At 42.0% G+C, this 19,761-nt stretch overlaps 1 protein-coding gene across 2 annotated transcripts in view; it reads right to left on the reverse strand.

The window, feature by feature from the left end:
* Positions 1-19,761, reverse strand: part of col16a1 (collagen, type XVI, alpha 1) — a 73,422-nt gene that overhangs the window by 13,492 nt on the left and 40,169 nt on the right. The window contains exons 17-57 of one of the 2 annotated variants that reach the window (XM_061092571.1): positions 19,042-19,086; positions 18,884-18,919; positions 18,670-18,792; positions 17,947-17,982; positions 17,098-17,133; positions 16,752-16,880; positions 15,924-15,968; positions 15,520-15,555; positions 15,377-15,430; positions 14,643-14,693; positions 14,410-14,553; positions 13,288-13,323; positions 12,361-12,468; positions 11,951-12,073; positions 11,805-11,858; positions 11,652-11,693; positions 11,244-11,279; positions 11,107-11,160; positions 10,946-11,014; positions 10,805-10,858; positions 10,439-10,465; positions 9,452-9,505; positions 9,268-9,312; positions 9,076-9,147; positions 8,301-8,354; positions 6,255-6,308; positions 5,989-6,108; positions 5,687-5,728; positions 5,498-5,569; positions 5,070-5,114; positions 3,868-3,912; positions 1,770-1,823; positions 1,620-1,673; positions 1,438-1,491; positions 1,301-1,345; positions 1,134-1,187; positions 1,009-1,044; positions 860-922; positions 692-763; positions 522-575; positions 222-266 (exon numbers count right to left, since the gene is read on the reverse strand). In XM_061092571.1, coding sequence (XP_060948554.1) covers positions 222-266; positions 522-575; positions 692-763; positions 860-922; positions 1,009-1,044; positions 1,134-1,187; positions 1,301-1,345; positions 1,438-1,491; positions 1,620-1,673; positions 1,770-1,823; positions 3,868-3,912; positions 5,070-5,114; positions 5,498-5,569; positions 5,687-5,728; positions 5,989-6,108; positions 6,255-6,308; positions 8,301-8,354; positions 9,076-9,147; positions 9,268-9,312; positions 9,452-9,505; positions 10,439-10,465; positions 10,805-10,858; positions 10,946-11,014; positions 11,107-11,160; positions 11,244-11,279; positions 11,652-11,693; positions 11,805-11,858; positions 11,951-12,073; positions 12,361-12,468; positions 13,288-13,323; positions 14,410-14,553; positions 14,643-14,693; positions 15,377-15,430; positions 15,520-15,555; positions 15,924-15,968; positions 16,752-16,880; positions 17,098-17,133; positions 17,947-17,982; positions 18,670-18,792; positions 18,884-18,919; positions 19,042-19,086 — 2,472 coding nt within the window. The remainder of the gene's footprint in view (positions 1-221; positions 267-521; positions 576-691; positions 764-859; positions 923-1,008; positions 1,045-1,133; positions 1,188-1,300; positions 1,346-1,437; positions 1,492-1,619; positions 1,674-1,769; positions 1,824-3,867; positions 3,913-5,069; positions 5,115-5,497; positions 5,570-5,686; positions 5,729-5,988; positions 6,109-6,254; positions 6,309-8,300; positions 8,355-9,075; positions 9,148-9,267; positions 9,313-9,451; positions 9,506-10,438; positions 10,466-10,804; positions 10,859-10,945; positions 11,015-11,106; positions 11,161-11,243; positions 11,280-11,651; positions 11,694-11,804; positions 11,859-11,950; positions 12,074-12,360; positions 12,469-13,287; positions 13,324-14,409; positions 14,554-14,642; positions 14,694-15,376; positions 15,431-15,519; positions 15,556-15,923; positions 15,969-16,751; positions 16,881-17,097; positions 17,134-17,946; positions 17,983-18,669; positions 18,793-18,883; positions 18,920-19,041; positions 19,087-19,761) is intronic. The other variant, XM_061092572.1, reaches the window with a different exon arrangement.

The following is a 19,761-nucleotide window of genomic DNA, read 5'->3' on the forward strand; positions in this document are numbered from 1 at the left end:
TCAGAAGTAAAGCAGCGTGGCTGCTGTGTGCAGGCAGTGCCCATCAGATGCAAGGCCTTATGCAAGAAGGGAAGGTTTGGCTTCCCTCGAACATAGTTCTTGACTTATAAACTTGATTGTTATACAGTAGATGTCTCATGTCTATTTAAACGGTTGTTATTTCTGCACTCGATCGATCGAGAATCAAATCATTCCACGGCAATGTTAGAGGTGATACTCACTGGTATTCCTCTTGGTCCTGCTGGGCCTGCAGGTCCCATCTCTCCCTGACAACAAAATAATAAATAAATAACCAGTGTCAAAGGTCAACTATTGCATGCACTGTGCGCACTGTAGCTTTACCACATGGTGCATTTGGATGTTCTATGTGTGTGTGTGTGTGTGTGTGTGTGTGTGTGTGTGTGTGTGTGTGTGTGTGTGTGTGTGTGTGTGTGTGTGTGTGTGTGTGTGTGTGTGTGTGTGTGTTTGTGTGTGTGTGTGTGTGTGTGGGGGGGGGGATGCATGCCACTCATGTGCCTTACCCGCAGCCCTGGTTTACCGTCTTTACCATCCAGTCCTTCAATGCCAGGGGGGCCCTTTCAATGCAAAACAGACAAGCAGAGTGCAGATGAAGATTCTGAGCAGCACACAGAGTTCATACATGTAAAAATGTCAAATCCGGGTAATAAACAGCAATATATAACACATGTACCATCAATCCTGGAGAGCCTGGTGAGCCTGAGGGTCCTGTTGGTCCCTGAGACCCTTGTGTACCATCGTTACCCTTTGAAAATGGGACATTTCAGTAAAATGACTCTATTTTTGGGATGCAAACCAAAAAAAACGGAACCAGCTACATGTTTGTATGTTTAATACTCACTTTTTCACCTTTGAGCCCCGGCGTGCCTTCCCTTCCGCTCTTGCCAGCATGACCTGGTGGACCCTAAAAACAAACACAGAGATATGCAGAGGCCCTGTACACACTTCTGAAGAGAAATGTGCAAGAGAGAATCTAAAGCATGTACATACGGGTGATCCTGGGAAGCCTGGTTGTCCTTGGAAACCCTTGAAATAAAAGGAGCAAGACAAAAAAATGTGTTTTCCAATTGTGATGTTTTTCTGTTGTGTGTATTGTGCCTGTGATTTTGACATACCGGTTCCCCTTTGCTTCCTCCTGGCCCTGCTGGTCCTGTGTCTCCTTTTATGCCCTGCACACACAGATGGGCTCAAATGATTAAGGAGTTATTCAACTTTGAAATGATAGATGATGAAGAAGAAGAGTGGGGATATTGCTGAGGGGAATTTACGAGGACACACTGACCTGTGAGCCAGCCTGTCCTTGGTACCCGGGGTTACCAGGTGGACCCTGCGCAGGGGAAGGAAACATAGTCGGTAAAAATGTGAACAGGAGCTGTAGGCTCGTGTCTCTTACATAAGATAACTGGTGCAGCGGCTTACAGATTCTCCTTTCTGACCACCGCTTCCTGGACCCCCACGTTCACCCTTCAGTCCCTGACAAATAAAAAACAGCAGTAAAATCAATGTCAGCTCCCATATCAGCGCAGCCATCCATCTATTCACAATAGCTGGACATTCGTTGTCAATCCCACAGTTATAATGAGGCGTCAAGAGGAACTTACAGGCATGCCGGGCGGTCCCATGCTTCCTGGGTAGCCCGCTGTCCCAGAAGTGCCCTGAGGTAGAGATCATGCAATCAATCAGACGAGCAATTATTTTTCTCTTTCCACGTTATAATTTTTGGAGGGGGAAGGTAACTGGCAGATAGATACCTGCTCGCCCTTCAATCCTGAGAGGCCGGGTGGCCCTTGCTCGCCCTGCTGACCCTGAGGATGGAGGGAGGGAAGAATAATTAGGAAATGAAGGACGGGATGTGATATGCATGTCAGGATGAGAGGTAACCCCACCGCCCCGGGTGTAAATGAACCAAGGACGAGGCGAGTCAATATCAAAGGGATGAGGCAGCTAAGAGGCTGGGATCGTCTCGCCCCGGGAATTACTACATTCGATTTTGTCCCTTTTGCTCTACACCTCTGGGATGGGAATTTACCTCTATGACGGTTATGACCACAGGGTGAACACTTCCTCCTCTGTCCAATTTGTTGCAATTCTTATAAAAAAGACCCTGATTTTCAGCTGGTTTCACTTCATATCTTATTCTCCTGCAGATTCAGAATTGTCAAATCAACTCTCTCTTTATTTATTCTCACCGTTCTTGTGAATACAGCTCCCACAGAACAGACTCATGACATTTTTACGGCCGATATTCTTCTAATAATCTGTTAATTGAAGTAGATATTAATAAGCATGTGTGCGTATCATCTGTCGTATTATCTGTCGTCTGGCAACAGCGTCTGCAAGCTGAAGACAGATGAGATGATGTTGGAGAAAAAGAAAGGAGAGATGTTTGGAAAAATGTCATAATGTCAGAGGAGATTAAAGATTGCTTTTAGATGGTGGAAGCTGGGGTTGTTTTTCGATTTAATAAAATAAACTACACTTTAAAAACTAGTGGACATCACAGTGAGAAAGGACATGTAGTCATATAACATAGTTTACTAGAGAGAGACTATAGTGAGGGGAGTGTTTTAATCAATCATACTGAGTTGAAACTAATTAGCTGATCATAGTGAGAAACTTCACACAACTCAACGTGAGCGATCTATTCTTCAGCTTCACAATTCACCCCCTTGTTTTTCACAAACACTATAAACACAAACACGCAGCAGCAGCAGCTTACTCCTGCTATTAGGTTTGACTAGTTTGCAAATGGATTCCACGCGGCGCTCACGCGGCTCATCCATTTACAATCTCCGTTCTCCTAAAACAATAAATCTCTATGAGGAGGAAGTGGATGGGGAGGGGGGGGGACTCTGGCTGCACAGCGGCTCCACTCTCCATCACTTAGACACGGGAGTAATTGAACAACTGGTGAAAGAGACAACCAAATCATTTCCTCATCTGAAATAACTTTCATTAAAGACACACAGAGAGAGAAGGCACGGAGGAGGGAGCAGGAGAGAGAGGAGCAGAAATAAGAGAGAGAGAGAGGCAGAGATAAAGATAAAGACCTTAAAATCTGATGTGGAAAGTTACTAAGTATATCCACTGGAGTACTGTACTTGGTTTGAGCTATTAGTAGTTTGATTGAGTATTTCAATATTATGATAGATCAATCTACTTTTTCCATTACATTTATTTAACAGAGATAAACTAAACGGTTAAGATCAGTGGGCGGATTTGACAAATAAGATATACTTGGTTGGTATACTAAATTATATTTTTGTTTATTATTATTATTATTATTATTATTTGTTTATTTTAGAAGACTATATTTAAAAAGCAAGCACTTAATTACCTTTACTCAAGTCTAGCAGTTAATGTGTTACTTTTAATTTAATAAAATGTTTTGTTGAGTGCTGCCTCCATCACTGCAAGTAGGTTGAGTTATCCAATGTTTTTAAATATTTTGACATACATGTATCAGTGCTTTTACTTAACTAAAGTATCAGAGTAGTTCATCCATTATTGATTTAAAGATAAGAAAAAGGTGAGAAAAGCCAAAACTACTTGAATACAAATTACCAAATAGCACACCTTAGAATTTTTTTCTCTTCAACCAAATTAATTCAGCACCTCAGAGATGTATCTTGACACCCTCTGCACATTGGGAAATGCAGAACTTACATCGTTAAAAGCAGCTTTACTTTAACCAGCTACAAAATCCTATGTACACATTGTAACTATTGTAACAGAATACTTTTACGTGTGTGTTATATGTGTATTTTTACTTCAGTAAAGGATCTGAGTAATAATCCCATTACTGATTAAAAAAGCTAAGAATTTGGTTAAAAGTGTGATGGAACTTACAGTTGAACCAGATGGGCCCTGAGGACCTGGGAAACCAGGAGGTCCCTGTGAGCAGAACAGAGTTACATTAACACTTTCAAACACTTGAGACAAGATAAACAGACAAATTTAAAGCAGGATTCAACTTGTTCCAATTTATTGAGCCCTTCATTACAAGAAAGCTCATATATGTAAATATGTGTTGAAAAGATTGTGTGAATGTTTGTCAGTGTGAGTGAACTTTGTATGACATGTTCAGTCAGACCAGCAGGGGGCTCTGTGAGCTCATGGAAAGTGGCAAACTCTGGTCGCTTCATATCTGCAGCTCAGAGAGAGACACACTCTGAAGTGTTGTTCTAGAATCTTAATCAAATCTTTTCCCTTACAATTGTAAACCATCATTCACAAATATCTCCAGATGATTCGTTTTAGCTAGTAATGGATGTTATCAAAGTGCCGCAAAACTTTTTTCTTTCCCTTTTTTTTTCACATCTGCAGATGGGAGCACATTCAGGCAGCAGATGAGCTTTTTTTAGGAAAAGAGTCTAAATTATAGCTTTCTAATCTTAGAGGAAGCTTACAAAAGCAAGCACAAGCACAAAGTCGATGAACACTGATGGGAACTAGGTACACAAGAGTCTTCTTCAGATATGAACTCCGTAGATTCTCTGCTAAGACTCTTTCCGAACAGCACATCTCTGAAGTTTCAGATTAGGGAGGTGCAGGAGGAAGAGGCAGGATATGATGTGACAATCTCTGCAAGTATTGTGTGTTTTTGTTTACAGCACATCGACACCAGGGTCGGCCCTTTTCACCAACAGCTCTCTTCACGTCTTTGTTGGTGTCTTCTTCGTGTGTTGTTCTGCTTTTTCATCCTGAGCTAATTGTATTCTTATGTTTTTTCATTTCAAAACGTCATCATCGGGCCCATTGCCATTATTGAATCCTGCAGAGGAGAACACCTGCAAATGTCAGGAGACTCTCTTGAGTTCAGTGCATATCTGAAAACACCTGAATCATTACTTAACTGGGAGGTAAAATAAAACAAGTAAGTGGGAACATTAACTTGTGTGTGGACATTTCTTGTCTTCCAGCTTTCTAGACTTGCCATCAACAAGCAAATATGTCTCTCCAGTTAAAATGTAGGAAACATATTTGGCTTACTTCCCTAAAAGTTAAACGATTGATGTGAAAATAGGTTGAAGTTCAAGGTAAAGTCTCACCAAGTGTCCTGGTGATCCGGCTTGGCCTCTCTCTCCATGTGCACCCTGTGGTGAATAAACACAGAGAAAGTTGGACAGCTGTAAAGATATACACACGGGCAGGCAAGCAGTACAACTGGTTTTAATGTTGCAGCTGATTGCTACGTTTTTTTGACATTGGGGAAATTATATTTGAACGACTAAATATGTTTTAAATCACGTTAATGGTGTTTAAGAGTGAGCTCAATGAAAAACAGGCTTCGGATACACACCAATTTATTGCTATGGCAGATTGGTTGTGCATGAGAAAACGCGGACACATTATAATCATTATTTTGTCTTATTTTCTTCTTAATTTTCCTCTCACTACCCTCTTCATTTAACCCCCCCCCCCGTATTCAATAATGTGTTTTTATATGATAACTCAACAACAACAACAACACACTCACTTGATCTCCTTTTATTCCTGGTTGCCCCGGCGTTCCTGGAACTCCTGGTGATCCCGTGCGCGGCTGGTCATACTGCATGATAAGACAAATCAAATAGCAGGATATGTGCATGTGATTCTCCATCATTGTGTACAGTATATGAATGTTAGTGTTTCATGACGACAGAATACGAAAATGATCTCAGCTGACCGCTGGTTGTGTCGCCTGCTCCGTATTACGTCTCTCCAAACACTGTAAGCAGACATCAGAGAAGGTTATTAGAGTAATGCTACACTGTCGGTGCCATACTGTGTCAGACTGACGACTTGTAGAAAGCCATGCAAACTCAAATAAAAAGCAAAAACCAGGGGAAGTCATCATCCACCAAGGCACAACAACAAACACAGTGGCTGCGCTATTAGAGGTATTTCATAAGATTCTTGATGTGGAGAATCGTATCGTAAGAAAAATGTTTTGACAAGAAAGAAACTTGCAGTCCCTCCGAGTCTCACCTTGTCACAGCTGTCCAAGGGGGTTGCCCCAGCCTTGCCATCATCTCCTTTCTCACCCTTGGCCCCAGACAGGCCGGGCACCCCTGGCAACCCATGGGAACAGTCACCCTCACATTTTTCCTGTGTTTCAGAAAAACAAACGCAGACACGCACATGGAAACACCAGTCAGCCATAAGCATGATAAGCATTTTGCCAGTTTTCCTAAGAAAAACTGTCAAAAAATGCAAAAGCACAGAAAGTCCCTAAATATCACTGATGAACTTACGTCCCCGTCTGCTCCAGGGACATCTTGAGGCAGCTGGTCCGGCCTGATGGTGTTCTACACAAGGAGGCAGGGAAACGGAAACTCAATTAATATTAATTATCATTATTATAAAGATAAAAAAGAATCAAGGGCTATGCAAAATCATGAATATCAGCTCCTTTTGTCACATTCAGGAAACAGAAACAAAGTTCCCCAATGACATTCCACCATACACAGCTTTTCTAAAAGTTCAGATTCAGTTTACTTAAACTGAAAGGTCCATGCTTATCCCACAAGTCTCAAACATAAGATTCTTATCTGAAATTACAAAAAATGTTATCAAACATAACACACATAACACTGTCCCGGGAATTTCTCCGAATATTTTCACTAACAAAATATTTCCTCAAGGGGAAAAAACGAAACAGACGTCCATATAAACTGCAGAAAGCCGACGGTTCAGGGTTGGAGTGTAACAAATGCAAATTGTAAAAAAAAAAAAAAATTAGATAAACCCTAGAAAGAGTAAAAAAAACCTTGACTGTAAAGCTGAAATTAAATTGTATCAAGGGCTCAAGTCTGCATCCGGAAAGTTTGAATATTCAGAGTGTCGCCTTGAGAAAGCAAAACAGAAACCAAGAACTGCTTCTGCCGACAAACAACCACAACCACAGAATAGATATAAATGCCACAATAATGTTCCTTTGTCAATTTATAGTGAGCTCCAAAATAAAACTGCTCACTCCACATGGCCAATCACATCCACTGGGAAAGACGGTCGCTCCCCATCAAACCAGTGGGACCCCTCTCCACTGAATGTCTGTCAATAGCACCTGGCCTGGTTTCACCGTCATTACAGATCCAATTGACATTGTTCAAACTGGAGCCAGAGAGGCTAGTTCTAGGCCGCCTGCAATTGGCCTCGCCATAGACTCACCCGAAAGGAGGTTCTCTGTAATTATGTCAATGTGTGACGTTCACTCGAGCCATTTCTCTAAATTGCGACCTCTGTGAGCTTTCCGAGCAACATGCTGTAGTGATTCAAAGACTAAGCAGTTTTCTGAAGTGCTCTGAGAACTGCAAGGCCACTTGTGAAATTATTCCTCTCTGGAAATGAGACCGAAAAAGAAAAGAAGCATCAAAGCGCTTATCTACTCAAGCCAAACCAGGTCTTGACAAGTGTGGAGTGCGTTTTTGGCAAATCAAATTTAGGCTTACAGGTCAGAGTTTACACGGCAGTAAATCTCTTCTTTTCACCTATGATTCATGGATGTATTTCACTATACAGATATGGTTGCTTCTAGAGGTAATGGTGTGTTCACCTTTAACATTTAAGATGCCGCAGTTCCTTTTAGACCCGTCTATGTTCAACTACAAAGAATTTTCAGTAGCTCAATTTCTCTGCACTTTAATTTTGGCATTGAAGGTTAAGTTCCCCTTTGAGTTCTGGCTAGCATCAGCATTGATATTCCCTCAATGAAATAAGACGAAACACATTATACAGTCGCAGTTTTAAAAATCTACAGCTAACTTCACCACACTTTGCTGTATCTTTGCACGTATTGTCGCTAAACTAACTTTTTCCCCAAGAACACGAGCATGTCTGCGGCTCAGGCAGATCTGAGGCCAGATCCATAACGGGCTATAACTCTATATGTGTAATTTCCTGCATGTTTCATGTTATACATCATCCATATATAGACACCAAGATACCACATTAATGTGTGACACAAACCAAACTTGTGCAATGATTCTCATTTGACAGATGTGGGGCTGAACAGTGTGTTAAAGATTAATGACACGATACAATCACATTTTTAGATGAAGGAATAACAAACTAACTTATTTAATAGAATTGCCTTCATAATAGAAATTCTCACCTATTGCCTAATTTCGTCCCTTACCTCACAGTCAAATAAAGCAAACATGGAGGAAAAGGGCCTTTTTTTCTTGTAAATACCAGATCATGATGCATTCATCAATTCTTGCATTTGCATTATTTCAACATGGGGCCCTCAGCGGAGAAGAGCCGCCTCTTCTCCTCCTCTTCTCTCTAATTTTACTTACGCTGTATCCAGGCAAACCCGGGTTCCCCGGTATCCCGTCGTTTCCCGGGATACCCTGAAAGAAGGAACTGAGGATGAACTTCTCTGTTTCCAATGGAGGGCTAGCCACTCCCATCTCCACAAGGCTCAAGGCAGAGTCAAAAGCTCAGGGTAGAAATGGTCAAGGCCATTTCTGTCTCATATCAATTTTTAAATATGTGATTGTATTTAGAAATCTGAACTAAAATAGCATTTAGTGAGTATTACAAGCGCCACCTTTGTCAAAGACAGTTACCATCACCACATCTAATATCTCACACCTTTGACTCCCTGCAGCACAGCAGCACTTTATTTGAAGGTCTGTTTTAAACTTTTTGAATTAATCAAATTTATAATCTGGATAAGTATCGCCACCTTTTTTCCTAACTTTTTAAAATTTAAAACCAGACCTCCAAATAACTGTTCATGTCTTGACAGACATTCCCGAAGCTTGCTCAGTCACTTCCCACATGGGTTAAAGCTTGAAGCACCGTATTAGTTATTAATGCATTTTTCAGGTCATCCTAATTATCTTTGTCTATTTTAAACCCAGTTACTGCACAGACACTACACATATATAATCGCAGTGCATTTCCGACATGCATAACACGGACCCCTGAAGATGCAAAGCATGTCACAGCCTTATTCATGTACCGCAAATACCCCCAAGCTGAAAAGCCTGTATTATAATCAGCTTGCTCAATTCAGGCTGTTGGAGAAGCTGCTGAATTGAACATCCACATCCCCCTTTCTGTTACCTGGGTTCCTTCGTTTCCAATATGACCCTGCGGCCCAGGTGGGCCAGGGGGGCCGGGTGGTCCTGGTAGGCCCTGAAACAACACAGTGGCATCATAAGATTCACATTCCACCAAAAATGAAAGAGTTGTCATATTGTTTTAGGTGGGAAGCAAAGCCAAGAGATATCAGGACTGCTGGCTGACGGATCAGACCTGAGGCCCGGGCTGCCACATGTTTACTGAAGTTCCTGGAGCTCCCTGGAAGGCAAGAGGTGGTTCAAAATCAGAGCTGCACAGATGCTCGCACACACAGGATATATAGAAAGTGAATTCCATAAATGTATTTCCACGTGTGTCTTTTTTTCCCCAGTGTGTCTGTGTGCAAGTGTGCACTCACAGGTCCGCCGACACCCGTGTGCGGCGTGATGCAGTTGCACTCTCCGGGTTGACCCTGAAATATACATCAAAGAGGAGACGCATGAAAAAAGAAATCGAAAGTGAAACTCAAAAGGCTGCAAAAACCGAGTCCTCATTCAACATTAAAAGGACTCCTGGTGCTGGGAGTCAGAAACCTGGGCTTTCAGGACTATTTTTGTTCAGTTTTGCTAAATCCTTAAAAAATCTTTTTCGACAAAGAAACAGTCATGACTGCAGGTTGGGGTGGAATGATGAGGAATGATGAGGATTTCTTTTATACCACTTTGTGAGCAGAAAGTGTAACATTACATTGAATGGTTCCTAAGAATGTAAAGTGAGAAGTCCGATACATTTACAGTACTATGATGCAAAAAGGTGTAATTCAGCTCAAATCTGTGACAAGAGGAGCCCATGTCTAACGTCCTGCTACCCACCTGCTCTCACTGCTTCCCTCTGTCATCCAAGTCAGGTTTTTACAGTATTATGTAGATGAGCACACCCTGCATAGGTAATAAATGTTGCCTTTTTGGCTCTACCTCTCTTTGTCTTCCTAAAGTTTCTCCTCCTCCGACTTAACTTTATTGTTTTCTTTCGGCATGTCCCACATCCCCCTCACACACCGCCTCCACCACTTCCTCATATTTCCCACCCTCTCAGTGACAGTCCAGGCTGGTGGCTCTGATGAATGCGTTAATTAATAGTCTCGCAGACACTCTCTCTTAAGGCCCCCGAAACTGCTCTAGCCTACCAGCAACAGAACACTTGTCACCTCTGTTGCTACTCTATCCATGCCGCGAGGCGGGTGTGTGCATCTGTGTGCCAGCACTGGCGTGTGTGTGCGAGTGAGGCAAGGGGGGAAGGGGAGGTGGGGTCCGTTGAACCATCTCTTGTGATTACCATCTGTTCCACCCGCCCGTATATGCAAAACCTTCCAGATCCCTTCCTCCGAACAAAACGGTAGACTTACCTTGTCCCCCTGAGCTCCATCAAGTCCCTGCAAGAGAAGGAGACAGCACAAATGAACACAAACACACACACACATGCACACAAACACCTAGTTACTCCTGCTTTGTTGTTCTAGGAGAAAGCCCTGAGTGCAGATCAGGGGACAGGGGATGAGATGGGAGAAGACGTTGCCTCTGTTATGGATCGAGGCAGACATCCTTGGTTACAAATGATGCCTAAATCAAGGACAATTCCCAAAGAAGCTAAAAAGAAAATTAGAAAAGTTTGCTCGGAAATGTCTCTAAACTATCCCCTAAAACCGCTGATGAACATGTTCACATGCAAATGAAACACAGGCTTTATAAAATAAAGGAACACGACAACTCACGGGTCTGCCGTCGGCTCCTGGCAATCCATCAGAGCCGGGGGCTGCGTCTTTACCCTGTGGGTCAAAATGTGAATAAAACAATGTTTGACACTATATGTATGACATTAAGTTCACATGCAAAAAGATGCATTAATGTCCTACCGGGGGCCCTACTGCTCCAATGCCTGCAGGCCCCTGTGGTCCTGGAGGCCCGACATCTCCTCGAGATCCCTTTGAGCAGGAAACTGTGTAAGTTTCACTGGGTTCATTTGCATACAACAATGATAATTAGATTTTTTTTCACCGCTCTATTTTTTTGCCACCTTTTCTCCTTCAGGACCAACGGGGCCGACTGATCCTTTGTCTCCAGCTGGTCCCTGTGCAAAACATTGAAACCAATTCAGAAATAGATGTAGGTGGAGTTGAATCGTAAGACTCTTGAAATATGAGTGGAACTTACAACAATTCCTGGCAGCCCTCTCGTTCCCTTTTCACCCTTTGACGTGGATGTAAAGGACAAGACAAAAAACCCGGTTTCGATGGGGAGGAGACAAAGAGCAGAGTCTGCAGTGAGCATGTTTTATAGTTTTCCCCGGGTTTGAAAATCCCATTATGAATCAAAGGGTTCGAGGGAGAATTAGTTCAGGATGGTTGTTTTATTTACAACCCTGTTACTTCACTGTTTGATCTGAGAGGCAGGACAACTATAAACAGTGATATCACAGGAGAACATGGTTTTCATTAGTGAGATCACAGCTGGTCTCCTTCTAAGAGCTTTGTGTCCTTAGCGAATGACAGAGCTGCATCATGTCGACATTAAACGTCTCCATTGATCCAAATGTGTTTCGTAAAGACTGGTCAGCCTTACTTGAAAGCCTGGAATGCCGGCCGACGCAGCTCCAGTTTCTCCCTACAGGGGGCACACGAACACATGGATTAAGTTGTGTGTGCGTCACGTCAACACGCACAATCCTCTGCATGTATTTATAAATACGATAACACAATAAATGGACAATCGCACCTTTCTTCCCTTGGGACCGGCAGGCCCCTGCACACCTGGCAAACCTGGTTTTCCCTGGAAAGAAAACATGTGACACAATCGTCAGCAGTTCTCATAGTACAGAGTATCTAAAAGTAAATCAGTAAATGAACACGAAAGCCCCTCACATTCCTGCCAGGCTTCCCTTCTCCTGGGGCACCGGGGTCTCCTCTCTCTCCTTTTGGACCTGGCACGGCGACACCCTCACCCGCTACTGTGTCCAAAGAGGGACAGCTGGTACAAGCATCACCCTGGCAAAATAAAACACATTTTGGAGTAATCAAACTCCCATTAAGCCAATCAATGTCCATCTTGAACCACTGGGAACCATCATTGGTCCAGAACAGTGACCACTGGCATCACCTGTAATTAGGCATCTCCCGGTATATTCACCCAACTAGATTTCTATCACATATGTGAGATGTCAGTGGAAAGTGAGTGCGCATGCAGCTAACAGGGTTACTATTTTTGTATCCTGCCAGTAATCACATGTAAAGCACAGCAAGGTTGAATTGAATTAGTTCCGTCACTCTTGTACCTTGTCTCCCTTCAAGCCAGTAAATCCATCCCGTCCGGGCTCTCCAGGCAGTCCTGGGGTTCCGTGAGTTCCATCCAATCCCTTATCTCCTTGATCTCCTTGTACACCCTGGTAAAATTGAAATACAGTGAAAGGGGGCCAGATGATTTCTAATAATGTTAAGAACGAAAATGCCTGATTGTGTTTCTGTGCTAGTAACTCTACAGAGCAATGCTTTTAAGAGGTCTCCATGTTTTATTTCGCACCAATGTCAGAACGTGGGCGATGCAATATCCAATTCTGCTTTACGGTTTAACAATATTCCACTTACTGACAGTAGTTGGCGCTAAAAAATGTGCCGACCAAGAAGAAGGCTAATGGTCAGCCAACATGGACGTAAATAATATTTCAACATACTGTATTTCAAATTGGCTTGTCTGTTCATCCAGAAACAATGGCACTGTGCTTATGTGTTATATGTTTACATAGACAAGTAACTAATGCAACAATATACAATGCATTTAATTAGATGTGGCTAAAATATCAGGATAATAACATCAGCTCCATTAATCCACCAACTTGCGATTTCCCTTTGAAGTCCAAGCATGAAGTTCATTTCAGTGGGAAAGCCTCTGGGACATTTATGGAGCACTGGCTTTGTTAGTGGCTAGTTATTCCTTGTTTTGAAATTGATGTCGCAAACGTCCAAAGAAACACACACTTGTTTGTTCTTTAAAGAAAGCAGAAAGCTTAAACTCGCTAGAAGTATTTTTAAAAAACCACAATGGATCATTTTCCTGTGGACATCCGCGCTCCCAGTAGCTTTCAAATTAGTAAAGGAAGTCTGCCTGTCTCTTAAGGCCACCAGTGACTCCAATCCAAGTCCCATTCCTCATGGTTACACAGTGTTGTTATGTAAGGTAGAGACTGTAAGAGACAGTTAATTACCTGTTCTCCCTTTGCACCGGAAAGACCTGACGGGCCCTGTTTAAGAAAGAAAGTAAAGGGGGTTTTAAAATACATGCAATAACATGCACATCAGTACACACACACACAAAGACAACCACACCACCACACTAATATATATGTGCAGTCATGCGCAAGTTTGACTGTGCAAGCCTCTTTCCATTCAGGTAAAATAACTATTGACATAAAGCTATCCACAGAGGCACGCAGCAGGTAATTGGGAGGGGAGATAGAACCCAACAGAGATTTATTCCACTTAGTAACAATTCTGCAGTAAGAGGAGAATCCCTGTGTATCCTATTTTGTACAATGAGCTTTATCAGCTGATACTCCCTCTGGGTGACATCTTTCAGCATCTCAAACGTTGCACTCAGATGCATATAGAGCTTAATCACGTTCACTGTGGCAACAAAACTGGATCTTTGATTTGGTGGAATTTGTATTATGACATTTCTAATTCAGATAAGTACAGATAAATCAGTAATTTATGTAATGGTGAATAAAGCGGAGATCTCTGGTTGTCAGCTACAACAATGATCCGTGGTAATTCAGTCAAGTTGTATTGTCTCATTCAGCTTTGATTAATCAAATGAACAGTAATGAGTATAAAAAGCAATAAAAGGGACAAAAACATATTGCATTTTGAATGGATCACAATGGTGTCAACACCGTGGGAGACAATTTAAACCATTCAAAATAATATAAGAAACTTCAACACAAAGAGAGTTATCAGTGAAAGAACCTAGATAACTTTGTGCTATTTTAAAGGACAGGGATTTCAATGCGTTTGTTTCTTTTGCTCAGGAGTTTAGGGGCAACATGGCGCCCTCTAAAGGAAGCACCAAGAAAGTCTTAAAGGCCCTGACCTCTCCTGCCTTGGAACTCCATACTTGGAACTCCATACTGTGTCCACTTTTATTAATTAAAAAAATTTGTATTTTATACAGTTCTCAGTAAAAAAAAATGCTATAATGCAAACACTTCGTAGATCTGTAGAATCTAAGACATTGCAAGTTCTTTATTTCAAGCTGCCTGTGTACTTCTACATTGAGCTTTCAGAGATATTCTTGTGATAACTATCTTTCTCCTGCACAGACATCGCACCTGTTTGCCATCAGCTCCGGAACCTGCAGGTCCTGGTAGCCCTTGAGGGCCCGGTTCGCCTGGTTTGCCTCTTGTTCCATCAGGCATTTTGTAGTTGGCAGGCCCGCTGCCAACCTCGGACGGTTGGCACACGCCGCACTCGCCCTGGGAAACGGCAGGGAGTCGGGCAGGTTAGTTTGCAAGATGATCAACCTGAGGGATGAATTAAATGCAATCCATATGTCTGCACTTACCCTCTCACCCTTTAGGCCGGGCGTACCAATACCTGGCAGCCCTTCCACTCCCTGTGAAAAGATAAATATAATATCAAAGTACAGCAAAAATAAAGTAAAGTATCAAATAATTGTTTAATTGAATACCCTGAATACTTCTGCCAACCAGTGCTGTTTAATACATACATTTGTAGCCATATATAATCACTCCAAGCTCTGAACAATGAGAGCTAATCGGTTAATCCGAGTCCAAAACACGTTAAAAGTTATCTGAAGACAGATTTGAGATATCATGTTCAAGGGGCCAAAAACACATTTTGCTAGGCTACCCTGACACTGATACATCAAGTTCAAAAGAACCTCTGTGGCCATGATCTTTGACCTTGAACCACAAAAATCGAATCAGAGAATCCGTGAATCAGAGTGACCACTGGTGCTAAATTGGAAAGCGTTCTCTTGAGGCGTTTATAAGATACACAAGGCAAAATGTTGGAGTCGGATGGGTATTCCTGATATTTTACATTCACAAGAAAATCAGGTGACAATGACCTTTAAGCACCGACATTGAATCATCTAATCCCGTTTTTTATCAAATTTGAACAGCCAATGGCTACCGCGGTCACAGAGGCATAAGAACAGAACAAACTTAACAACAACTTTTGGAGTAAGTCTTAGATCGAGCTATCAAGGCTGCATCAAACCTTCCACTCCACACTCAAAGTTTGTTATCACACTTTTCAGTTCACTCCTCGTACCTTTGAGCCCTTCGGTCCATCCTTGCCAATGGGCCCCCTCGGTCCGAGCTTTCCCTGTCATACACACACATTTCATTTCAAACATCACAGGGCCAGGATGTGAAGCGATACATTCTGTTCCAAAGAACTGAGACTGAACTTACCGGCTTACCATCACCCCCTTTGCTGCCTGCACTTCCCTGCAGACAAGTAGAATAAGAAAGAGCTTTTCAGTATCTGAACTTCAAAAATTGATAGAAAAAAAAGAATGTGACTCTTAAATTGGTAATTCACATTTTTATAGTAAGCTGCACCCCACAGGCTGCCATGTCAAATGGTTTTTTTTCTTCAGTACCTAAGCTTCTCACTAATAAGTTTCCCCACTGAGTAAAATCCCTATGGCAGGCATTTTTGGGCCCTAAAATTAGCGCACTGCTGTGATTATCTCCCTCGTGAAGTCTATTAAGAAGCCCTTCAGAAACGTACTGAGAGAGTTCCCCTCATGTAAGCCTAGTTTGCTTATTGAGGTCACCTACTCTCAGTCCTGTTTCCTTTTTATGTTACTTACCTTTTCTCCGCTAAGGCCAGGTGGTCCTTCCTTCCCAGGCTCCCCCTGCGGAGCAGAAAAAGTGGATGATATATCGCTCTGATGAAGCTGCTTTCCCTGCTCACACATGCAAGCGAGCACAACGACAAACAAAATCAGAAATAGAGATTCAAGCAGAGAGTCAAACAGTACCATGTGTGTCATTGCTTCCTTTCAGCAAGACCAAAGTTATCCAATGACTAGAAATCACCACCAGTCCAGTTTCACTCTACATATATTATTCTTCCAGATTGATATGAGGTCACTGTGACCTTTGACCACTGAAATATAATCAGTTAACCTAAAAAAATTGAAGAAATTCCCTAAAAGCGGTCTTGCTATATCATGTTCAAGAGGAAAAATCAATATTTTGTGAGGTCACCATGACCTTAAACATTGACCTCTGACCACATGAATAAGTTAATCTGTGCGTCTTATTGAACATTTGTGCCAAATTCAAACTTATTTTCTAGAGGCGTTCTTAAGATAACACATTATCAATGTTACAGTGACCTTGACCTTCATTTTTTGGGCCAGATGTAATGAGGTTCCTTATGGAAGTTGCTGATATTTCACATTCACAAGAACATGAAGTCTCTGTGACCTTGACCTTCGATCAAAATCAGTTTTTGTGCCAAATTTGAAAGTATTCTCTTAACATAACGATACGTTTTATTTAAGTTCCTTTGATGTTCGACAACCAAATTCTAATAAGAAGGCACAATAAGAGGTAGTTAGTGTTTTCACCTCGGTTATGCTTTTTTAATACAGCACTAAAATCGTATCAACTTTCAACTAGATTATACTCACTTGCTCTCCTTTCTCTCCAATCCCAGACTCTCCCTTCTCTCCCTTCTGTTGCAGGGTTTGGGTCCCGACACCGGGGAATGGGTTCGAGGGTAACTCTCCGAAAGTGGGGCACACAGAACATTGCTCTCCCTAAAGCACAGTGACGGATCACATTAAAATATTAATCCGTATCAGCAAACATGTCATTAATGAGGAAATGTTCTGTTGCTTGAAAACAGCTGCAGTTCTGGAAATAAACAATGCAATGTTAACCTAATTAGGCGAGTCCGTCTCGTTGACAGAGAGATAAGGACGACTAAACTAGAAATAGTTTAAACCTGAAGCCTAATAAAGACTCTAAACTGACCTTTTCTCCTTTGGTGCCATGTGATCCTGGTTCTCCCTGCCAAAACACACACATACACAAATTGAGAACAGCAAATTAGTCCCAGTTCACCATGATGAGCACATCTGCTTTGAGATCTTGTGTCTCTACATGATGTTGCAAACATACTGGTCATTGGAATTAGGCCCAGTTTGGTGGCCCGTAGCAACATTTGATTGACAGAGAAAAACTAAATGACAAAGATGTTTGTATGATGGAGTATTTGGGCCATTTTTAAAGAAAAACTATTCCGAGATTTTGAGAATAAAGTCGTCGTTTTACAAGAGTTGGTCGTAGGGATACAGGAATAAAGTCGTCATTTCGGTTGGATCATTCAAAGGGGTTGGTTCAAGATTTTGGATCAGAAGGGGTGGAACTCCAGCGGCACTCCTCTCCTTGTTGCTTATTTCCATTGTTGTACCTTTATTCTTGTACTATTATAACTTCAATCTGAAAAACTTTTTTTTCTTCAATATGGCCCTGATGCTCCATCGCAGGATTTCATTTAAAAAAGAGAAACAAAATTATATATTAAGCCCATGTAGATGTGCATCAGCAAAGTGTAAATTTGGGTTGGTGATATTCAGGCATATATCTAAAGTCCTAGAAAAATGGTGTGTGTGTATGTGTGTGTGTGTTTGTTAGTGTGTGTGTGAGCTTTGTGGAGTTTAGTTCAGACAGTTTTCTTGCATCTGCTTTAGGAATGAGACTATGCACTGCTGATGGTAGCACATCTGAATGTGTGGGAATGCAAATGAGTGTGTATAGGTCACGCTCCGGCAGAATATGAATGAACCGCATGCTGTAAACGAACGAGGGGAAACTCTATACCTTGTGTCCCGCCTTGCCTTCTGCACCTTGAGGCCCCTGGTAAATGCAGGGAGACAAAAAAGAGGAGAGGAGCTGTGATGAGCCAGAAGTAAGAGTGTTGTTAGTTCAGCTTTGTTAGAGTGAGGTCGTTTCTCACTCCCCCTCTCCGTTGCTCTGCCTTCTTCTTCCTGCTGCTATAACCAGGTATGACAGATGGATGCTGGCACTATTGGAAATCGTTGCACAGAGAATCTCATAAGGCTCCAGATTTATATTCTTTTTTCCCCCATAAATAATTCCCCATTCACCTGCTGGGGTAAGTGGGAAGATGTAGAATGAAGAGAAGAAGAAGCACAATGCGCAGTACGTTGAGCTCTGACTCACCGGAGAAAGAAAAAGACATGTTAAGATTACATTACAAATAAATGACCTTTTGCCTGGGAGAATAAAAATGTTGACGGCATATCACGCTTTCCCTCCTTGAGCTGCTGCAACACTGTGAGAATTGCAAGGGCAAAATCTATCTCCGAAAAGGAAATAACGTCATACCTTCCCTCAAAAAATGATAAGAAAATATAAAATACATACAGTATTAAATAAAAAGTGCACAGGGTTCGGTCGTCAGTTACAGAACGTGTCTACAACCCCCTTAATAAAACATGTAGCGAGATCATAAAATCCAAAATTCAGGGCAGGCTCAGAATACATTACAGTGTGACATTGGTTTCGATCTGTTGCACTTACAGACACTCCTCTCTCTCCTATCCCTGGTGATCCGGTCTCTCCTTTAGGGCCGGTCTTCCCTTGCAGAGCCACTGTGTTGCCCATGTCTGCAGGCAGCACAGGGCACACTTCACATGGGTCACCCTGAAGATTTGAACACACAGCATGCTGATGAGACGGCACACAGACACAGAGATAAAGGATTTGAAGGCTGATATCTACGGGGGTATTGTACCTTCTCTCCCTTGTAGCCCCCTGGTCCTCTCGGTCCCTATGACAACAGCAGAATCCCAGTCAAACACAGATGCAGCAGCACACAGTCAGATCACTGTCTATTGGAGGCTCCTGCATACATTAATGAATATCAATCAACGTGTAAAAAGAGTCTCTCACCGGATCTCCTGGCCCTCCATCTTGTCCTGAAGCTCCTGTGTTGCCCTGTCAACACAAATCACTGCGTGAGTCACAAGAATATTGGAACAGTTACCCTGAAAACCATCCTCATAAAAGCATCTCTGTTTTATTTCATCTTTGTCAGTTTCAGTTTTGGTGGCCTCAGGACTGTAAGAACTTTTGAATCCACAGAGGAGCATGCAAATCCTCAACTAAAGTAAAAAAAAAAAAAATTTGAGTTATGATGTTAATATGCTGAGGCTACATCCACAGAACACTCACAGCTATCTATATGAATACACTATGAATGAAATACTGTAGAGTAAATCAGATAGAAGTGGATGGAATTAGTTATATCATATCATAGTGAATTATTAGTGTTTAATGGGCTCAAGTTTGCCTTTGCTGCTTAAACTTTAGCACTTGGAATAGCAAAAACTGAACAACTAGCTTAGTACCAGTATTTCAACTCTTTAAAAACACTCCTTCATTTATTAATTTTAACTGTGTCAACTCATCTACTGCTTTTTTTGGTAATTATCTATTTAAGCTTCTCTACTCACATGCTATCAAGTTTTGACAATTAATACTATAAAGACGGACGTCTTCACTTCCTAAACAGAGTTGGCGCAGTAGTGATACAGAGATGGAGATCGTCTTTTTATAAAAAATAACCAATTAAAACCAAAATGATCAGCATCTTAAGAGACGAGCCTTGAT

The sequence above is a fragment of the Limanda limanda genome, chromosome 19 (assembly GCF_963576545.1).
Source record: "Limanda limanda chromosome 19, fLimLim1.1, whole genome shotgun sequence".
Lineage (NCBI taxonomy): Eukaryota > Metazoa > Chordata > Actinopteri > Pleuronectiformes > Pleuronectidae > Limanda > Limanda limanda.